Below are 16,050 nucleotides of genomic sequence, written 5' to 3' on the forward strand. Positions count from 1 at the left end.
TTTTTTTATTGCAAATATTAAATTTCTAAGCTAAGCCCGCATTTTCACTAAAATGAAATATCTCACAAACAATAAGTCCTAGGCATGCAGAACCTTTTATAAAGTTCACCTATTTTTTTATGGTGCTTTCAAAAATGCAGAAAATACAGGGTGTTCCATTTAAAAACACATAACTTTGATATGGTATGCTTTTTCTAGACACTCTGTATATTTCAAAATATTTTTAAAATGTAGCCGCAATCAACCTACACGTACCCACCTAAACATTTGCCGTTTGGTCCCTAGCGACTGAGGCTTTACTGGTGGCCCACCATGTAAAATCATTAAAACACATGTTTGCTTAACAATAAAAACACATTAAATAAATAAAACACATGTTTGCTTAACAGTATTTATAGACAAATTTAAAAATAGTTATATGTAACAGATTTAATTTTTAATAAAAGTTAAGTTCTGGATTTTTTTTTAGGGGGAGGCTGTTCTTCCTTGTCATTAGTGTCACGGACATCATCTTCATTATTTTCCTCTTCGCTTACATCTGTTCTTGTAGACTGAGTACTAACTGTTACATCTGGATTACCGCCACCCTCCAAAGCTTGTTTCAGCTCTTTTTCTGATATTCTGAAATCTCTTGAAATCCCCTGTCCGATATATTTTGCTAAATCCACTTTTGTTTTATTTGACAACTGGAAGATAGTTTTACTGAACTGTTCTATTTCGTATATAACTTTCGGAATGAGTCTAGTCTCCCTGAGAACTCTACTTTTCAATGTGCTTGATTCGATATTTTTCTTCTTTTGAGTTGGTTGCACCTTTTTTCTTTGATTTTCATCTATATGTAAGATAAATTTATACACCGCAGGTGCTAACTGTTTGCCGGCTAGTTTTACCAACCTCTCAAATCTAAAATGAATAACACTAAATAATACCTGTTTTTGTAACCATGATTTTTGAATTAGATACTTAAAATAAACACAGTTCTGTTCAGTTACCTTGCTCTTTGAAAAGCCAAATTTGCTTTTGAAGATCTCACTCCAAAATGTTTGGTAAGTGAACTTAGTGTGGAAAATAAAAGCATGTCGTTTTTAAAAACAGCTTCCGATTCATTTCCCGACTCGATAGCTAGATTACTTAAATTTGTTAAGACGGTAACGACGAAGCAAAGCTGACAACAAACACCCAGTTCCTTCCTTCTCAAGTTTTCCATTTCTGAAAATATTTTAATTAGGAATAGTGATTTACATTCCGATTAAATATTACTTTTTTCAACATTTTCTACACCAGGATATATCAAAATATTATACTCTGATTTTAAACGTGCTATTACAGCATCAGTGTCCTCCAATATTGCCTTAATATAATTACACAATGATAAAAGTATACCATGTACAGTTCCTTCATTTATCAGTGTAAAATTTTCGTCATGGTCTTCCTAAAAATTTAATTTTAATGCCAATTATCACAATATAAGAAAAGAAACACAATTAAAAAATAATATCTTTTATGACACAGGATGTTAATGGATCACAAATTCATTTGATTCATCTCAAATCGATAAAAAAATTCGTATGAACGTAGATGCTAAAATGCATTGTAAGGGAACTACGGCATATCAAAGATGGCTGCAGAAAATGGATTTTTGTTTTACACAGGGTGTCATTTAAGTACATCAAAATAGGAGTGGCTTATTATATCGTTCTAAAAGGAAACTTATATCCCAAATGGCTTAGTTTTTGGGATATTGAATTTTAAAGCTTTTGAAAAATGTTTTATTACTTATGCAAATATCTATATTTTCGTAAATTGACAAAATTTGTGAATGTCTCCCAGTATCTCTGCCACTGGTTGAAATAATTGTATACAAAGTCACTGAATTTTTATGTTTATTTAGTTAAATCATTACCATACATTGCATTAATCTAAGAATGTGAAACATCTGCAGAGTAAACACAGTAAGTACCAGATACTTGAAATACCTATTTATTTAAATAAAATCCTTAGATCTAAGATTTTATATAAAACAATCATATATTTTCCATAAATATTGTTAGAAAATTAATTTCAAAAAGATTATTGAGGAGACATGTAACAAGGAAAAGTATCAGTAGAATGCAATACATTTGCTAATTGAAAAAAAAATAAATATATGCTAAAAGGCCTTTATGGATAGATATACAGGGTGTTTGGAAAAGTTGGTACAACATTTAAGGAGGTGAAAGTTGTCAACCTCAAAAATTTTTCGAATTTTTTTTATTCCTTTGAATTATGAAGCAAATAATATTATTTTTTAATGAATTAGACTTTTTTGAAGAAAAAATGCTCCTACTTTTTTTTTTAATTTTGCGTAGTTTAGTCAGAAATAATTATTTTTTAAATAATGTATGGCTCAGAACAGTAACTTTTTTTTAACATTTTCACATAGTAGGCACCTTTCATGGTGATAGTTTCGTTGTAATGATACTAATGATTGTCACTTTCGTGTGCTATCATTTAAATTCTTACGTTTCTTAGTTGTGATCTTTGTGCTTGCAAAAGTCACGCACAAAGATTCAATTCATTTTACAACCATGAACCTTTATGCTTTTACTAACCGTGAATATGCCGATATGCGTTTTATTTGTGGCTTCTGTAATGGAAATAGTCTGGCGGTTCAAAAAGAGTATGGGCATCGTTTCCCTGATAGAGGGCAACCTTCTGCAAAATTGTTTGGAAAAAATTCATGCAAGAACGATGGAATCAGGAGCCCTAACTCCAAGATATCGTAAATTTGGCCGTCCAAGGAGGCGTAGGCATTATTTAAATGAAGTAATTTTAGGATTTTTTTAACGTAATCCCACTGCGAGTGTAAGAAGAGTGTCTGCTCATGATGGTTCATGGTTGTAAAAAATCGAGTGAAATGCAAAGTCAAGCACAAAGACCACAACTAAGAAGATAAAGAAACATAAGAATTTAAACGATATCATGCGAAAGTGACAATCATTAGTATCATTACAACGAAACTATCACCATGAAAGATGCCTATTATGTGAAAATGTTAAAAAAAAGTTACTGTTCTGAGCCATACATTATTTAAAAAATAATTATTTCTGACTAAACTACGCAGAATTCGAAAAAAAAAGTAGAAACATTTTTTCTTCAAAAAAAGTCTAATTCATTAAAAAATAATATTTGCTCTTAATTCAAAGGAATAAAAAAAATTCGAAAAATTTCTGTTAAGGGTAGTTAGAAAACTAACCCTATTTATAACCGATTTTGATGAAACTTATGATAGGACCAATGTTTATAGCAATTTTTTTATTTTTTATTGTACTTTCACCTCCTTAAATCTTGTACCAACTTTTCCAAACACCCTGTATAACAAGAAATAAATAAATAAATTTTAACTTACCTGAGTTAATAAAACACCAGTGATGTCTCCAATGCTGACAGAAATATGTTCAAAAATTGTCAAACTAACTTTATATTTTATGTGCATTTCAAATAGCAGATTTACAAAACTACTTGAAACTTTACTAGGAACAGTGTTTTGACAAGCAATTTTTTTCAACCATTCGCACATCTAAAAGAAAGCAATCTAATTAATACCTGCTATTTTAATCCTTAGCACTCACAAGTGTAATTGTACCTGAATAGATAAGGCATTACTGTCACTAGGTATTTGACCAGCGAGTGTGCTGAGAGTGCTTATAACGGTAAGCGATAATTTCTTTACTTCGGGATCATGGCTGATATCTTCTTCATCAGTTTCAAATAATTTTTGATACAGTTCAACAAACGTTGTCAACTGAGCCACAAAACTCTTTTCTTCTCCAGCTGGAAATTCAAGGAATTAAATTAATACAAGCATTGCTTTCTATACTGGTAAAGAAATAGGTAATAACAAATTTCGTCCAGTTTATTTCTTTGAGGGATTGAAAGTACCAGATTTGTTTTTTTTCAATTTTAATCACTTTTGCCTTTGACACACTTTTTATATTATTTGAATGCATGTCAACACGTCTGTATCTGCAGCGCAACAGATTGTTAAAAATGAAGAAATGTGTTCCGCATCCAAATTTAAACAAATTTTCTTATAAATATTTGCCCTCTCATATTTGAGATGCCGGATGTTAAAAAATTATGGCACAATTTAAGCACACGGGTGAACATCTTTTGTAAAAATATTTAAATAATTCTACATATTAGTGAGATATGATATAACAAGGTACTAACATTTATGAGTGGTCACAATTACAGGAAGCCTTGTCGCCACTAAGCGAAACAATTTTTAATTGATGATATTACGATAAATAACTACTCTGCGAATTAATGCCCTGGCTAGAAATACATCGGCAATATCTCGAAAACAGTTAGGATCAATCGTCAGCAGAACGGTGAGTACCGCTGCGATATAATAATAATAAAATGTAGTTTCAATATTCTCATTTGTTCAGAACGAGACGTATATATAGTTTTTTAACTAACACCCTATACTCTAAGAATGGGGTCTTCGGAGGGAAAAACTGTTTGTTTATACAGGCTGTTACAAATTCGCTTCTGACTACAGGGATCTCGAAAATGGTAAGAGATACGAGCTAGCTTAAATGGGGGCAAAGTTGCGTTATCAGGAGACCAACATTATGCCTCTAAAAAATCAAGGCTAACATGATACTAATCATTTTAGTCTTGTTTTTTTTAGAGGCATAATGTTGTTCCCCTGATTACGCAACTTTGCCCCCATTTAAGCTATTTCGTATCTCTTACCGTTTCCGAGATCCCTGTAGTGAGAAGCGAATTTGTAACAGCCTGTATAATAATATTGTTAAATCTAGACGAGTAAAATACCCCAGTTTTGACACGTTGTGTTATACTTGGTATTCTTTTATTTACAAAACAAATTTCATATTTATCATATTTGTGCAAAACAACCAAGTTACTCCAATAAATAGATATTCTTATAAACGTTCCATAAATATTTTTACAGAAAACGTGTATATATTTATGTAAAAACGTTTATTAAAATACATTTTTTTAAACTACACTGTTTACTAGGATTGTGAATTAATTTTGAAGAATTTACAATAGATGGCGTAGGTAACTTATGTCATATCGCATCGGACTCTTCTGTAAGTATATTCATGTCAAAGCTCTGTCATTAGGTTTTACTTTTTAGGCCGGTGTCCCATACATCCGAATTCTGACGATACGAAGGTCCGAAAGTGTTAATATACATCATCATACATGGTTAATATACATTCAAACTTTTACCGCTCATATTCATCCAAAATTTTTAAAATTCATATGACGTCGGAAAAAGTAGAAATAATTTTAACTTTTGTCCAAAATCGTAGGTTTTTTAACCTCACATTTTAAGTTTTTAACATACTATGATTGTTGTTTGGTATATTTACAGTCAAATAAATGTCATATTATAATGTCGAATGTAGGAAATATAATACTACGTATATTTTCTAAGATATATAGCTATGGTTGTCATTTAAAAATGTTTCACCTTCATCTTGTAATAAATTCCATGGTTTTACAATTGATTTCTATGAGATTAATTTCGGATGCATGTGAATTATAATATTATCATTCGTATGAATTAAAACATTTTCGGATATCGTACATCGGAATTCGGATGCATGGGACACCGGCCTTATTATGTAATTTTGCTGCACTGTAAACAACATATTTTTTTCTCAACTCCGAAGATATCGAATTACGAGCCAACAAAAATCATTTGCAGGAAGTTTTAGTTTTCATTCAGAGAAAAGTGCTCTTAAAAGTCATCGAGTGCCCTTGCAAACTTACGGTGAACATACTCCATCAATAAAAACATAGTAGTATTGATTTCGACATTTTACAAGTGGTGATTTCGATACAATTGACAAAGAACGCCCTAGTCAACTGAAAAAGTTGAGGAATTGGAAGCATTACTTGACCAAGATTGATGTCAAACGCAAGATAAACTTGCTGAATCGTTGAATGTTGATGGCACAACAGTTTCTAAACGTTTAAATGCACTCGGTATGATTCAAAATCAAGAAAATTGGATACCATACGAATTGAAGCTGAGAGATGTTGAATGGCGACTTTTTAAGCATGAACAATTGCTTCAATGGTAAAAAAAGAAATAGTTTTTTTGCATTATATTGTCACTGGCTATAAAAAAATGGATATGCTATGATAATGTTAAGCGTAAAAAATCGTAGGGTTTGCCTTGTCATGGTGTTGTGTACTATGAGCTTCTTCAACTGAATGAAACCATCACTGGTGAATACTATCGAACACAATTGATACATTTGAGCCGTGAATTGAAGGAAAAGTAACCACACTTTCAGCAAAGGCACAATATAATTTTTCAAAATGTTGCTCATGAACTCAAAAAATACTTAGAAACACTGAAATAGGATGTCTTATTCTACCCGCCATATTCACCAGATTGCTCTATTAGATTTCTACTTATTCCAATCAATGCAAGATGGCTTGGCTCAGCGGCACTTCCAAACTTACGAAGATATGAAAAATTGGATCGATTTGTGGATAGCATCAAAAGATGAGTTGTTCTTTCGACGCAGAATCCGTATGTACACAAATGTGTACAATTTTTCACAATAGAGCCTTGAATTTACACAAAAATCCCTCAAAATTAATTTACAATGCTAGTAATAAGTCGCATTTCTTTGTTCGATTTTTAACCAAAGATCTGATATTACCCGTTTCAAATAAAAGAGAATCGATACTAATCTCAGCTGCAAAATTTTAAATTCTGCTCTAGTAGTAATTATTGAAGAATTGACGTTTATTAGCTATTTTACTTTAATTAGAAATAAGTTTTTCCTTTCACACTTACCTACTTTATTCAAAAATGACTTCAGGTTACTTTTATATTGATTGGTTATTAGGGTCAAAATTATATGAAAACATTCCATCGCCAAAACTGCCGTGGTACAGTCAAAGTCGACAAATTCATTCAGTCTCTTGATAATTCTTAAAAATATCACACTAGAGATATCAGTAATGTAATCGTAATACGCTTTTTTATAACGTGCATCAATTCCCTTGAATCGCCTAACATTTTGAACTAGAAAAATTGTAGCTTGCATGACGTGTTGGTGCAGATCGCATTTGGTTTTGATTGTCACAACATGAACGTTTGTTACCCACTCAATAACGGGCCTAAAAATACGTTCTTGATAATTATTTAATAATTCTATTATTCAGATCACTTACTCGTGCAATAGTATCAAAGCCCTTTTAATAACTTGAAAATTGAATACAGTATCGGGAATCTTAAGTTGTTTTGACGATTTCTGTTTGTCTTTCTTCAGCGTTGCGTCAGATTGTGTTTGCTGTGTTGTTTTGTCAAGTTTCTTCTTTTTGGCATCCCCCTTTTTTGGTTTTGCCAAGGTCTGAAACACATCTAATTTTGTAACCGAGAATTGAGCATAAAATATTTATTATTATTTTGTTATTTCCATAAGAGAAATTTATATTAAATTTTATATAAATATAAATGAGGTTAATATAGAGTTTATAATTTTTTTATCACGTTTCATTGGTATTCCTCAAAATAATATTAAAGTTTTGAGGAAAACTGAAAACGAAAAAAAAAATAAATAAAAATGAGAAACGACCATATTCATACCTTCGCAAAATGGAGCAATCTGTTGTAACCCTGAAACAAGCTGTTAATGGTTTGTCCATGATTTTCAGACTGTTTATTCCAGGAACATATTTTATAACCAATCAATGCTTCATACACAGTCATCGCCTCCTTTAGAATGTGAACTTTTTCTTGAGATTCTGGAATGATGTCCAATAAATCTGTCCCATTATCCTAGAAATATTTATTTCACTACACATCTATCATCAGAATTTTGTTTTTATACTCACCAATTCCAAATGAATTAATTCACAATTTATCATTCTCTTACACAAAGAATCTAAAATATTGATAAATTTAATAACGGTGCTATTTTCTTTATCCTCCTCTGACTCTGATACTTTTGTGACAATTAGTCCTGTACAGTATACTAATTTCCCCAACGGTTCCTGGTAAAAAGAAAACAAAATATCAATTTATGAATTTAATAAATACAAATTTTTAGATTTTTTCATTGTCATTTTGTTTCTGGGCCTCTCGTTCTTTTCATACATTAAAGTATGAGTTTTCTAAAGTTTTCTGCACAGTTTCTTGTATAGAAGTCTAACACAGACCTATGTAAGGAGCCAAAGCTCAAAAATAAGATAAATGTTTATCGATTGAATATACAAGATATAACTTTGACCTTTAGAAACATATAAATTTATTTTGCAAGCTCTATCATGAAAGTAGATTTTTTTTTACATTTTTTCCGTAATTTTCATACTTCACTGCTGGAGATGCTCTATAGGGAAAGCTAGCTGCATGCACATACCCAATGAAACTTTCAACAGCTTCACGGATATTACCACAAAATATAAAAGTGAAACGAATTTGGTGAACAGCTGTGACGTGTTAGACTATGCCTTTATTGCGATATCTATTAGCAAGCTCAACTAAAATCTCATACCACTGTCCTTTTATTTAATAACAGAGACAGAGAGGAGTTACACAAATAAAAAGTTTCTCTAACAAAATATCTATAGTTTAGCACAATGCAAATCAATAACAAGATTTTTAAAATCAAATAGAAAAAGGGGTTATTAGCAAAATAGGCCAATTCAGTAGAATTTTTTTTTACATATTTTAAAAGTTTACCCTTTAATTAGTTAGTATGCCAAAAATCAATTTTTTGTTTCAAAGAGAAATGTGTGAAATAAATTAATGAAAAGTGAGCGTGGAAAAACGCTGAGGAGCCATTGCCTGACGTCATAATACCGGTACGGGCGACTGGCAGAGCACTAATGTTCAAGCTAGCACTCGCTCCCGTCAATCCCGTCTCACTCCGTGTTAATACACATGGAGTATGGTTCGCTTGACAGTTTCAATAATCATTGTTTTTATGTCTAAATGGGTCGAAATCGAGGATTGTACAAATATTGTATAGTTCCAGGGCTGCAAAAGTACCTCAGTATCGACTCCGAATAAAATATTTATTTCATTACCAAAAAATGAAATGTTTGTGTGATGTTATCCCCGGTTTCCCCACCCATGGTTTATGACCAGCGGGAAATCATCTTTGAGATGGAGGAGCTCAGATCACCGAATTGTGGGCGGAAATTTATACTACATTTGCATGTTTATTGCACCTCGCGTATAAAAAAATTAAAGCAGAAGGACTAGGGGAACCTATAAGTAACGCAGAACCACCCTCGTTTTTCTTTGGTTGCCCTTCTAGTGGGTTGTAAAATATTATTTGAACATTTAGAGCAGAATTTTCAACTTTATGCCGGAAAAAATTCTACCCTACTAAATGTTCATGTTCACAAAAATTTCGAAATACGTCGGCGAGAGGCAGCTCAGAGCCACCCCCATTTTTCTTAGGTTGCCCGTCTAGGGGCAAAATATTATTATTTGAACATTTAAAACAGAATTTTCAAATTTATGCCGAAAAAAAAATTTCTACTACATCTAAACATTCCCGTTCAAAAAAATTTCAAAATACGTCGGCGAGAGGGACCTATAAGCAACTCAGAACCACCCTAGTTTTTCTTTGGTTACCCGTCTAGGGGATTGTAAAATATTATTTGAACATTTAGAGCAGAATTTTCAACTTATGCCGGAAAAAAAATTCTACCCCATCTAAAAGTTCGTAAATACATCGGCGAGAGGGACCTATAAGCAATTTATTTAAATAATAATATTTTGCAATCCCCTAGACGGGCAACCAAAGAAAAACGAGGGTGGTTCTGAGTTGCATCAAATACTAGTCAAAGTACTACTGGCACATACACGTTGTCGCATACATCCACAAGTACCGAGTCTAGTATGTTGGATACATTTATACAAAAATGGAACGCAAAAGAATTTGTAGAAAAGCGAACCATTTACGTCATTGAGAAAAATCCCAAAATGTATATGTTTATAATAAATATGTTGTGTGAAAAATGCAATTCAACAAGACTTGATATATATCTCACATTTAAAAATATGGGTATAAAAGTATAGGCAAATATGTACACATCTCTCCGACTGCTCGCGACTTGATTGCCGAGTGGCCGGTATCGTGACGTCATTAACTGTTCTCCGGCAATGTAGACTTTTTTAAGGACCTTATAAATTCAGAATTAAATATTTCACTTATTATTAATCCTACTGACCTGATTTTTTGAAGATATATTTAGGTGGTTAAATACTATCAGAAAATGAAAGAAAAAGTTTAAAATTATATATCATTGAATGGGCCTATTGCTTATAAGAAGGTTCATATTATCTTTCATAAGTAGAATAGTATTAAATGACAAAACATTACACATTTTGTTTATGCAAACATCCCATTCTCGTTGCTCTCACTGAGAAACTCAGAAGATCGGTGACACTGGATATTTTAAAAATTTGATCACTAAAATATATCTTTTATTCACATTTTTAATATTATTTTTTTAAAATTTTCATTAATATTATGAAACCAGCCACATAATGTAAAATAACTCTAGATCTACTTGCATCTCAAAAAAATTCCAGGATTTTGTTTACTAGAAATATAATTTTGAATGACGTCTGAAAAAATTCAATGGCATAAAAATTTTGCACTTTATTAGAGGTAGCGAGAGGTCCTGGGTTCTTTTTATGATAAGGTAAATTATTTAGAAAAAAATTGCTTCTTTTGCGAAATGAGTAGTTCTAATTATGTTACTAATGTTTAATGAAGCACTTGGTAACGTTAATGAAGTTAAGAAAAATAATAAAAAGAAAATGATAAATTTTTGGAATAAAATGAAATATTGATTTTTTTTTCATGAAAACATAAGTAGTGGTAGAATTTTCAAAATATTTAATGATCTTGAATTTCCCTGCTGTTTGTTCACAAATTTCTTTTGCAAGAAGCAATGGGGGATCTCAACCAAATCAGCTTCTGCATTCTGAATTTTTATAATTGAGACTGCAGAAAATGTTTTTCTACATAAACAGATAGCGGAAACATTTAACAAGAACTTTCTAGCTTTCTCGTTCAGTTCTGAATAATCATTTTTGACTGAAATTGAGAACTGTCCCAAAATTTCAAATTTACATTTGATACTTGTGTTATATCAGAAGAATGGGCAATAAGTGCTTCTTTTTATGCAGTTGTTAATGCTAATAATTTCTGTAAATAAATCAGATATCCGCATATTTACTAATATTCCTTCTTCCTTACAGTTAAGTTTTGAAAAAAAATATACTGATGTTATTTCTCTGAGTACCGACAATTCTTCCAATGGACCGGCTGTTGGGAAAGCTACTCTAGTCCGCATTGAGTTTAAGATATACCTCAAAAACTAGACGGTACAGATAAACTGTGTACTCCTTCCTTTAGATTTTATACAAAAAAAGCAATTCTCTTTACAAAAATCAAGTATTTTATATCTCTTAAACAACAAACTAAAGAAAGGTGATCTTTAACATTAAATTTTCCTCAAAAAACACACTGAAACAACTTAACTACTTTTCTCCTATCTCCTCTGTAAATAGGAGTCACTCCGTCAAGTGACAAAACGGAACCGGTCTGAACATTAACAAGGAAAGAGAAAATTGACATACCTGTAACGCAGATTCCATTTCTCTTGTCACGGCAATTTTATTGAAATTCAGAGGAGGCAGAACATCTTCATCCATAACATAATAATCTTTAAAATGAAACCAGATCAAATCCAAAATAGGGACACCCAATTCTGGATTCATGCAAACTGCATCATATAGCCCTACAATTAATTAGGTAACTGCATACATTTTTTTTTTTCAATAAATTCTGGAAGATGTGTGTAAAATTAAAATTTGTCTATTATTGATTGTTAAGTATTGATAGAAAAGTGATAAACAACCTTCATATAGTTGGGCTCGTACTTCAACTTGTTGCATAAAACACCGCTTTAAAATGCTCAACACTTCTAAGCACAATGCCTCGTTGCTGAACGTACTAGATCCTATAGACTGTGTAGTTCTATTCATCGATATCTGAGTAAGCAGCGAGTGCCCGGAAGAAAATGAACCTGTGCTATTACTCGACTGACTCAGAACAGCCATGTTAGATATTTTCAAATTTGTCAATAGCTTTAGGAAGCCACTTACTGCCATTTGCCTTGTTTCTGTAACCCTGTAAATTTGTATATTTGATTTCATGAATCTTATACGAGGTGTGGCTCTAAAATAACGAGACTGATGCTACTACAGACGATCTACGCATGCGCCAAAGTTGTATGACCAACTACTGTGTAGCTTGAAGCCTCCCAAACCACCTTTACAGTGTCTGCAGACATGGCTGTGGCCTTCGTTTGTATAAGATTTGAAACTTGAAAAAACTGCTACTGAAACTTATTTTCTATTAAGAAAAGTATATGGCAATGAATGTTTATCACGTGCGTGGGTTTTTGAATGGTTCAAGCGATTCCAAGATGTCTGAATGTTGAAGATGACGCATGCCCGGAAAGCTCCTCAGTGTCAAAATATGATAAAAATATTGAAAAATTCGCTAATATGATCCGATTTGACCATTGATTAACTATTTGTACTATTATTACTACGACAAAGAATGCGTAAGGCAAATTTTACACAAGAATTTGAACATGCAAAAAATTTGTGCAAAAGTGGTGCCAAAAATTCTCACAACAATTATTGAACAAAAAGAAACTCGGGCAAATATATGCAATGACACTTTAGATGCCCGTGAAAATGACTCCCAACTTCTTGGAAAGAATGATAACATGGGATCAAGAATCTTGGTTTTTCACTTATGATCCAGAAACCGAGCTTCAATCCATGCATTGGAAGAGCCCAAATTCAGCGAGATCTAAAAAAGCTGGATTGAGCAACACAAAATTCAAAGCAATGATTGCTTTTTTCGATATTTATGGGATTGTGTACCTTCACTGGGGCCCTGAAGAACAAATTGTTAAGCATTACTACCGCGAAGTTCTTGCTAATCTCCGTGAAAAAAATCAGAAAAAATAGATCCGAATTGTGGAAAAGTCATGGGTTCTTCATCAGGACAATGCACTGTCTTATGCTGCATTGTCTGTCAAGACGTTTCTAGCCAAGTATAACATCCCAGTGTCACATGGCACAATGTGACTTTTGTCTGTTCCTCAAGATCAAATCTGCATTAAAAGGAACAAGATTTCAGACTGTTGAAGTTGGGAAATAAAAAGTGGTAAACGTCATAAACTCACAGAAAAAACTTTCAGTACTGTTTTGACCATTGGAAAATTCACATGAAGAGGTGTAGGGAGAGAGGAGGAGTGTATATTGAAGGGGACAAAAATTAAGTATGTGTTAATTTAAAATAAAAAATTGTATAGCATCAGTCTCGTTATTTTATAGCCACACCTCATATATTATTTGTTTTCTTTTACTCTTTACCTTGAATATAATGCTTTCCTTAATAATATTATGAGATGGTCACGAAGTGTTGGGGAAACCTTTGTTAAAGGAATAAGAGCATCCAGTAACTGATTTGCAGTACTGCCTGGAATTTGCCCTAGGCTCTCCATCAACTCCACAACGCAACTCTGATTTTCCAACATTAGTAATGGCAAAGTTCTACTTAAGAGGTATAATAATTCTAAAAATTCATAAACCTACTTATATTAGGTATATAATGATGAAATATATACATACCAATATATTGTGAAACAGCTTGTCTTGTTACTATGTGGTTACAAAGAGATTGTATTATAACAGCAGCAATTTGTCTTTTTCTTTTAATAATCTTCAGCAATATAATATTCCCTAATGTCCACTGTTTCTCGGCTATAGGGTCTCTACCTAAAGCAGATCCAACACCGAGCAAGGTAAATCCAAAACCTACAAGTGCTTGCAGAACCAAATCTCTATCTTCAAAACTTAAAAAAAATCAGTTATGTAAATATTTTCACGGGATTTATAAATTATATAACTTACCTGAAATGAACAACTTGTCCAAAAACTTCCTCTAGTTTATTCATCGTTGGCACCATATCCCGAAACCAGCAGGAGTTAAGTTTCTTTTGTTCTTCGTTATAATATCTAACGATACTTTGTCGGACGATGTCGAACACTGTTTCTTCATAATGTGGAATGGTAGATATTGTGAAGAGAGTCATAAGCTGGAACGGATGTAGTACAAACTCTGGTGATTTTACAATATTTTTTAAAGATGATAAGTATTCCTTAATGCACTCATGCCCTAAAGATGCAGCAGCATGGATATGATATAATACAGTACTTTCTGCTTCTATCGTATCCTGATTATTAGTACTCTCTAAAAATTATTATACTACTAATAAAATGATTCAAAAAAGAAGAGCAATCATAATAATACATACCGATAGCATCAAAATCGTTGGATTCTGAGCTATCAGAATTTAAATTCGCATTATTATATATGCGCAATCCAAAGTAACTTTGAAGTCTTATAAATATAGACTTTCCATTGTACTGTTTACATAATCTTAGGAGTTGATGTATAAATGCAGGAATTTCTTGTGGAGTCATTTTTTCTATAAAACTTCCCAATTTGTTCACAACTTTTAAATGTTCTTCTTTTGTTAAGGGCATATCTCTGCAAATGTAAATGAAAAATTTACAAACTATTTTATTTTAATCAGATGATTTATAACTCACATGAACACTGCCATTAAAGATGTAACAATACTAGGCGACCAAGTTGACATACATAAAGAGTTTATAAAGTCTGATTTATATTCTGCTCCAGTATATTCATTGTCATTAAAATCAAATCGATCCCTTTCAACTATTATATTTAACAATTCAGGTAGCAGATCCTTCCATCTAAAATAGATTTTACAGTAAAAACAGGAAATTTTATTAAGAAAAATATATTACGTCATCTTTATAGTTTTCCTCAACTGTATGCATTCTAGACAAAATGTACAGAGTTCAGCCAAATGTTCTGATTTAAACTTTGGAAGTTCTATGCATAATCGATTAATTATGGCATTACTACTAGTGTTTGTCACATTATTCTCTTCCAATTCTTTCAGAGTAGCTTGAATCATTTTATACCTTTTATTATGACATTTTGTATTATTTGTAAAAGACTGAAGTATGTATGTCCAAGTATCAATAAAGCATGCATTATTTATTTTCCTTTTAACCAGATTAATTAACTAAAACAAAATTTTTTAGGTTATATGGAAAATTAATTTAAATTATTTACTTCGTCTTCGTTGATTGTTGATATAAGTTGATGAAGAGCATTAGTGTCTCGTTTTTGGCCATATTCAGATATTTTTTCTTCGATAGAACACATATTTTTAATGTAAACTTAATAATAATTAATAACGTACTGACTAAACAAATCGCGCTAAAATAAATTCAAGTGAAACAAACAAAATTACAATTCAGTGTTACAAACCATCAGATCACAGAACCACAGCATAGATATCAACTGATACTTATGCTGTGACAGAACATCCATAAACATAAAAGTTAAAAGTCTCTAACAAAAAAATATTAGGGTATGTTCAGATCACCAGATTTCACATACCTATAACCCCAACGACATCCCCCCCCCTGACCGCTAACCTTTTCTGTTTCAGAGACCGCCAGGATCAAGAAACGAAGACAACGACACACACACACACACATACACACCCCCCTATACCCTCCTTACCTTTCCCTTCCCGCGCTAGCCTAAGGGCCACCTTAGCAAAGCGCATCCCAGGTTGCATAGCCATACCACCCTACCCAACCATAAACATGACACCACCCCCGGGGTTTACACAGACGAACCGGCGAAGCAAGAAGAGCGCCAGAAGAAAGGGCCCTAGCCGGCGGGGCCCAGCCAGGACAAAAGGAGGTCCCACAAAGCGCCTACACCGGCCGCATTTGCGGTCGGGGTAGACGACGGATGGGGCCCACCTACGAAGGCTGTCCAGGCCTACACGAGATGAGGCAGGATAAAGAGGGATAATCCCCCTCGATCCCAAATCATTGAGGCCAATTTC

General features: G+C 32.6%; 1 protein-coding gene across 1 annotated transcript; it reads right to left on the minus strand.

Moving 5' to 3' along the window:
* Positions 1 to 419: 419 nt before the first annotated feature.
* On the minus strand, positions 420 to 15,378 carry LOC108906846 (Fanconi anemia group I protein). Its single transcript, XM_018710264.2, has 18 exons — positions 15,261 to 15,378; positions 14,927 to 15,210; positions 14,705 to 14,872; positions 14,407 to 14,642; positions 14,003 to 14,342; positions 13,721 to 13,944; positions 13,463 to 13,664; positions 11,929 to 12,200; positions 11,648 to 11,808; positions 7,879 to 8,037; positions 7,631 to 7,822; positions 7,216 to 7,394; positions 6,836 to 7,161; positions 3,626 to 3,813; positions 3,389 to 3,559; positions 1,261 to 1,432; positions 993 to 1,209; positions 420 to 903 (listed from the first exon to the last, which is right to left on the minus strand). Exons 1-18 carry the CDS (start codon positions 15,351 to 15,353, stop codon positions 447 to 449), a joined length of 4,041 nt encoding a protein of 1,346 aa, XP_018565780.1. The 5' UTR covers positions 15,354 to 15,378; the 3' UTR covers positions 420 to 446.
* Positions 15,379 to 16,050: the final 672 nt, after the last annotated feature.

Source organism: Anoplophora glabripennis, unplaced genomic scaffold (assembly GCF_000390285.2).
Source record: "Anoplophora glabripennis isolate ALB-LARVAE unplaced genomic scaffold, Agla_2.0 scaffold174, whole genome shotgun sequence".
Classification (NCBI taxonomy): Eukaryota; Metazoa; Arthropoda; class Insecta; order Coleoptera; family Cerambycidae; genus Anoplophora; species Anoplophora glabripennis.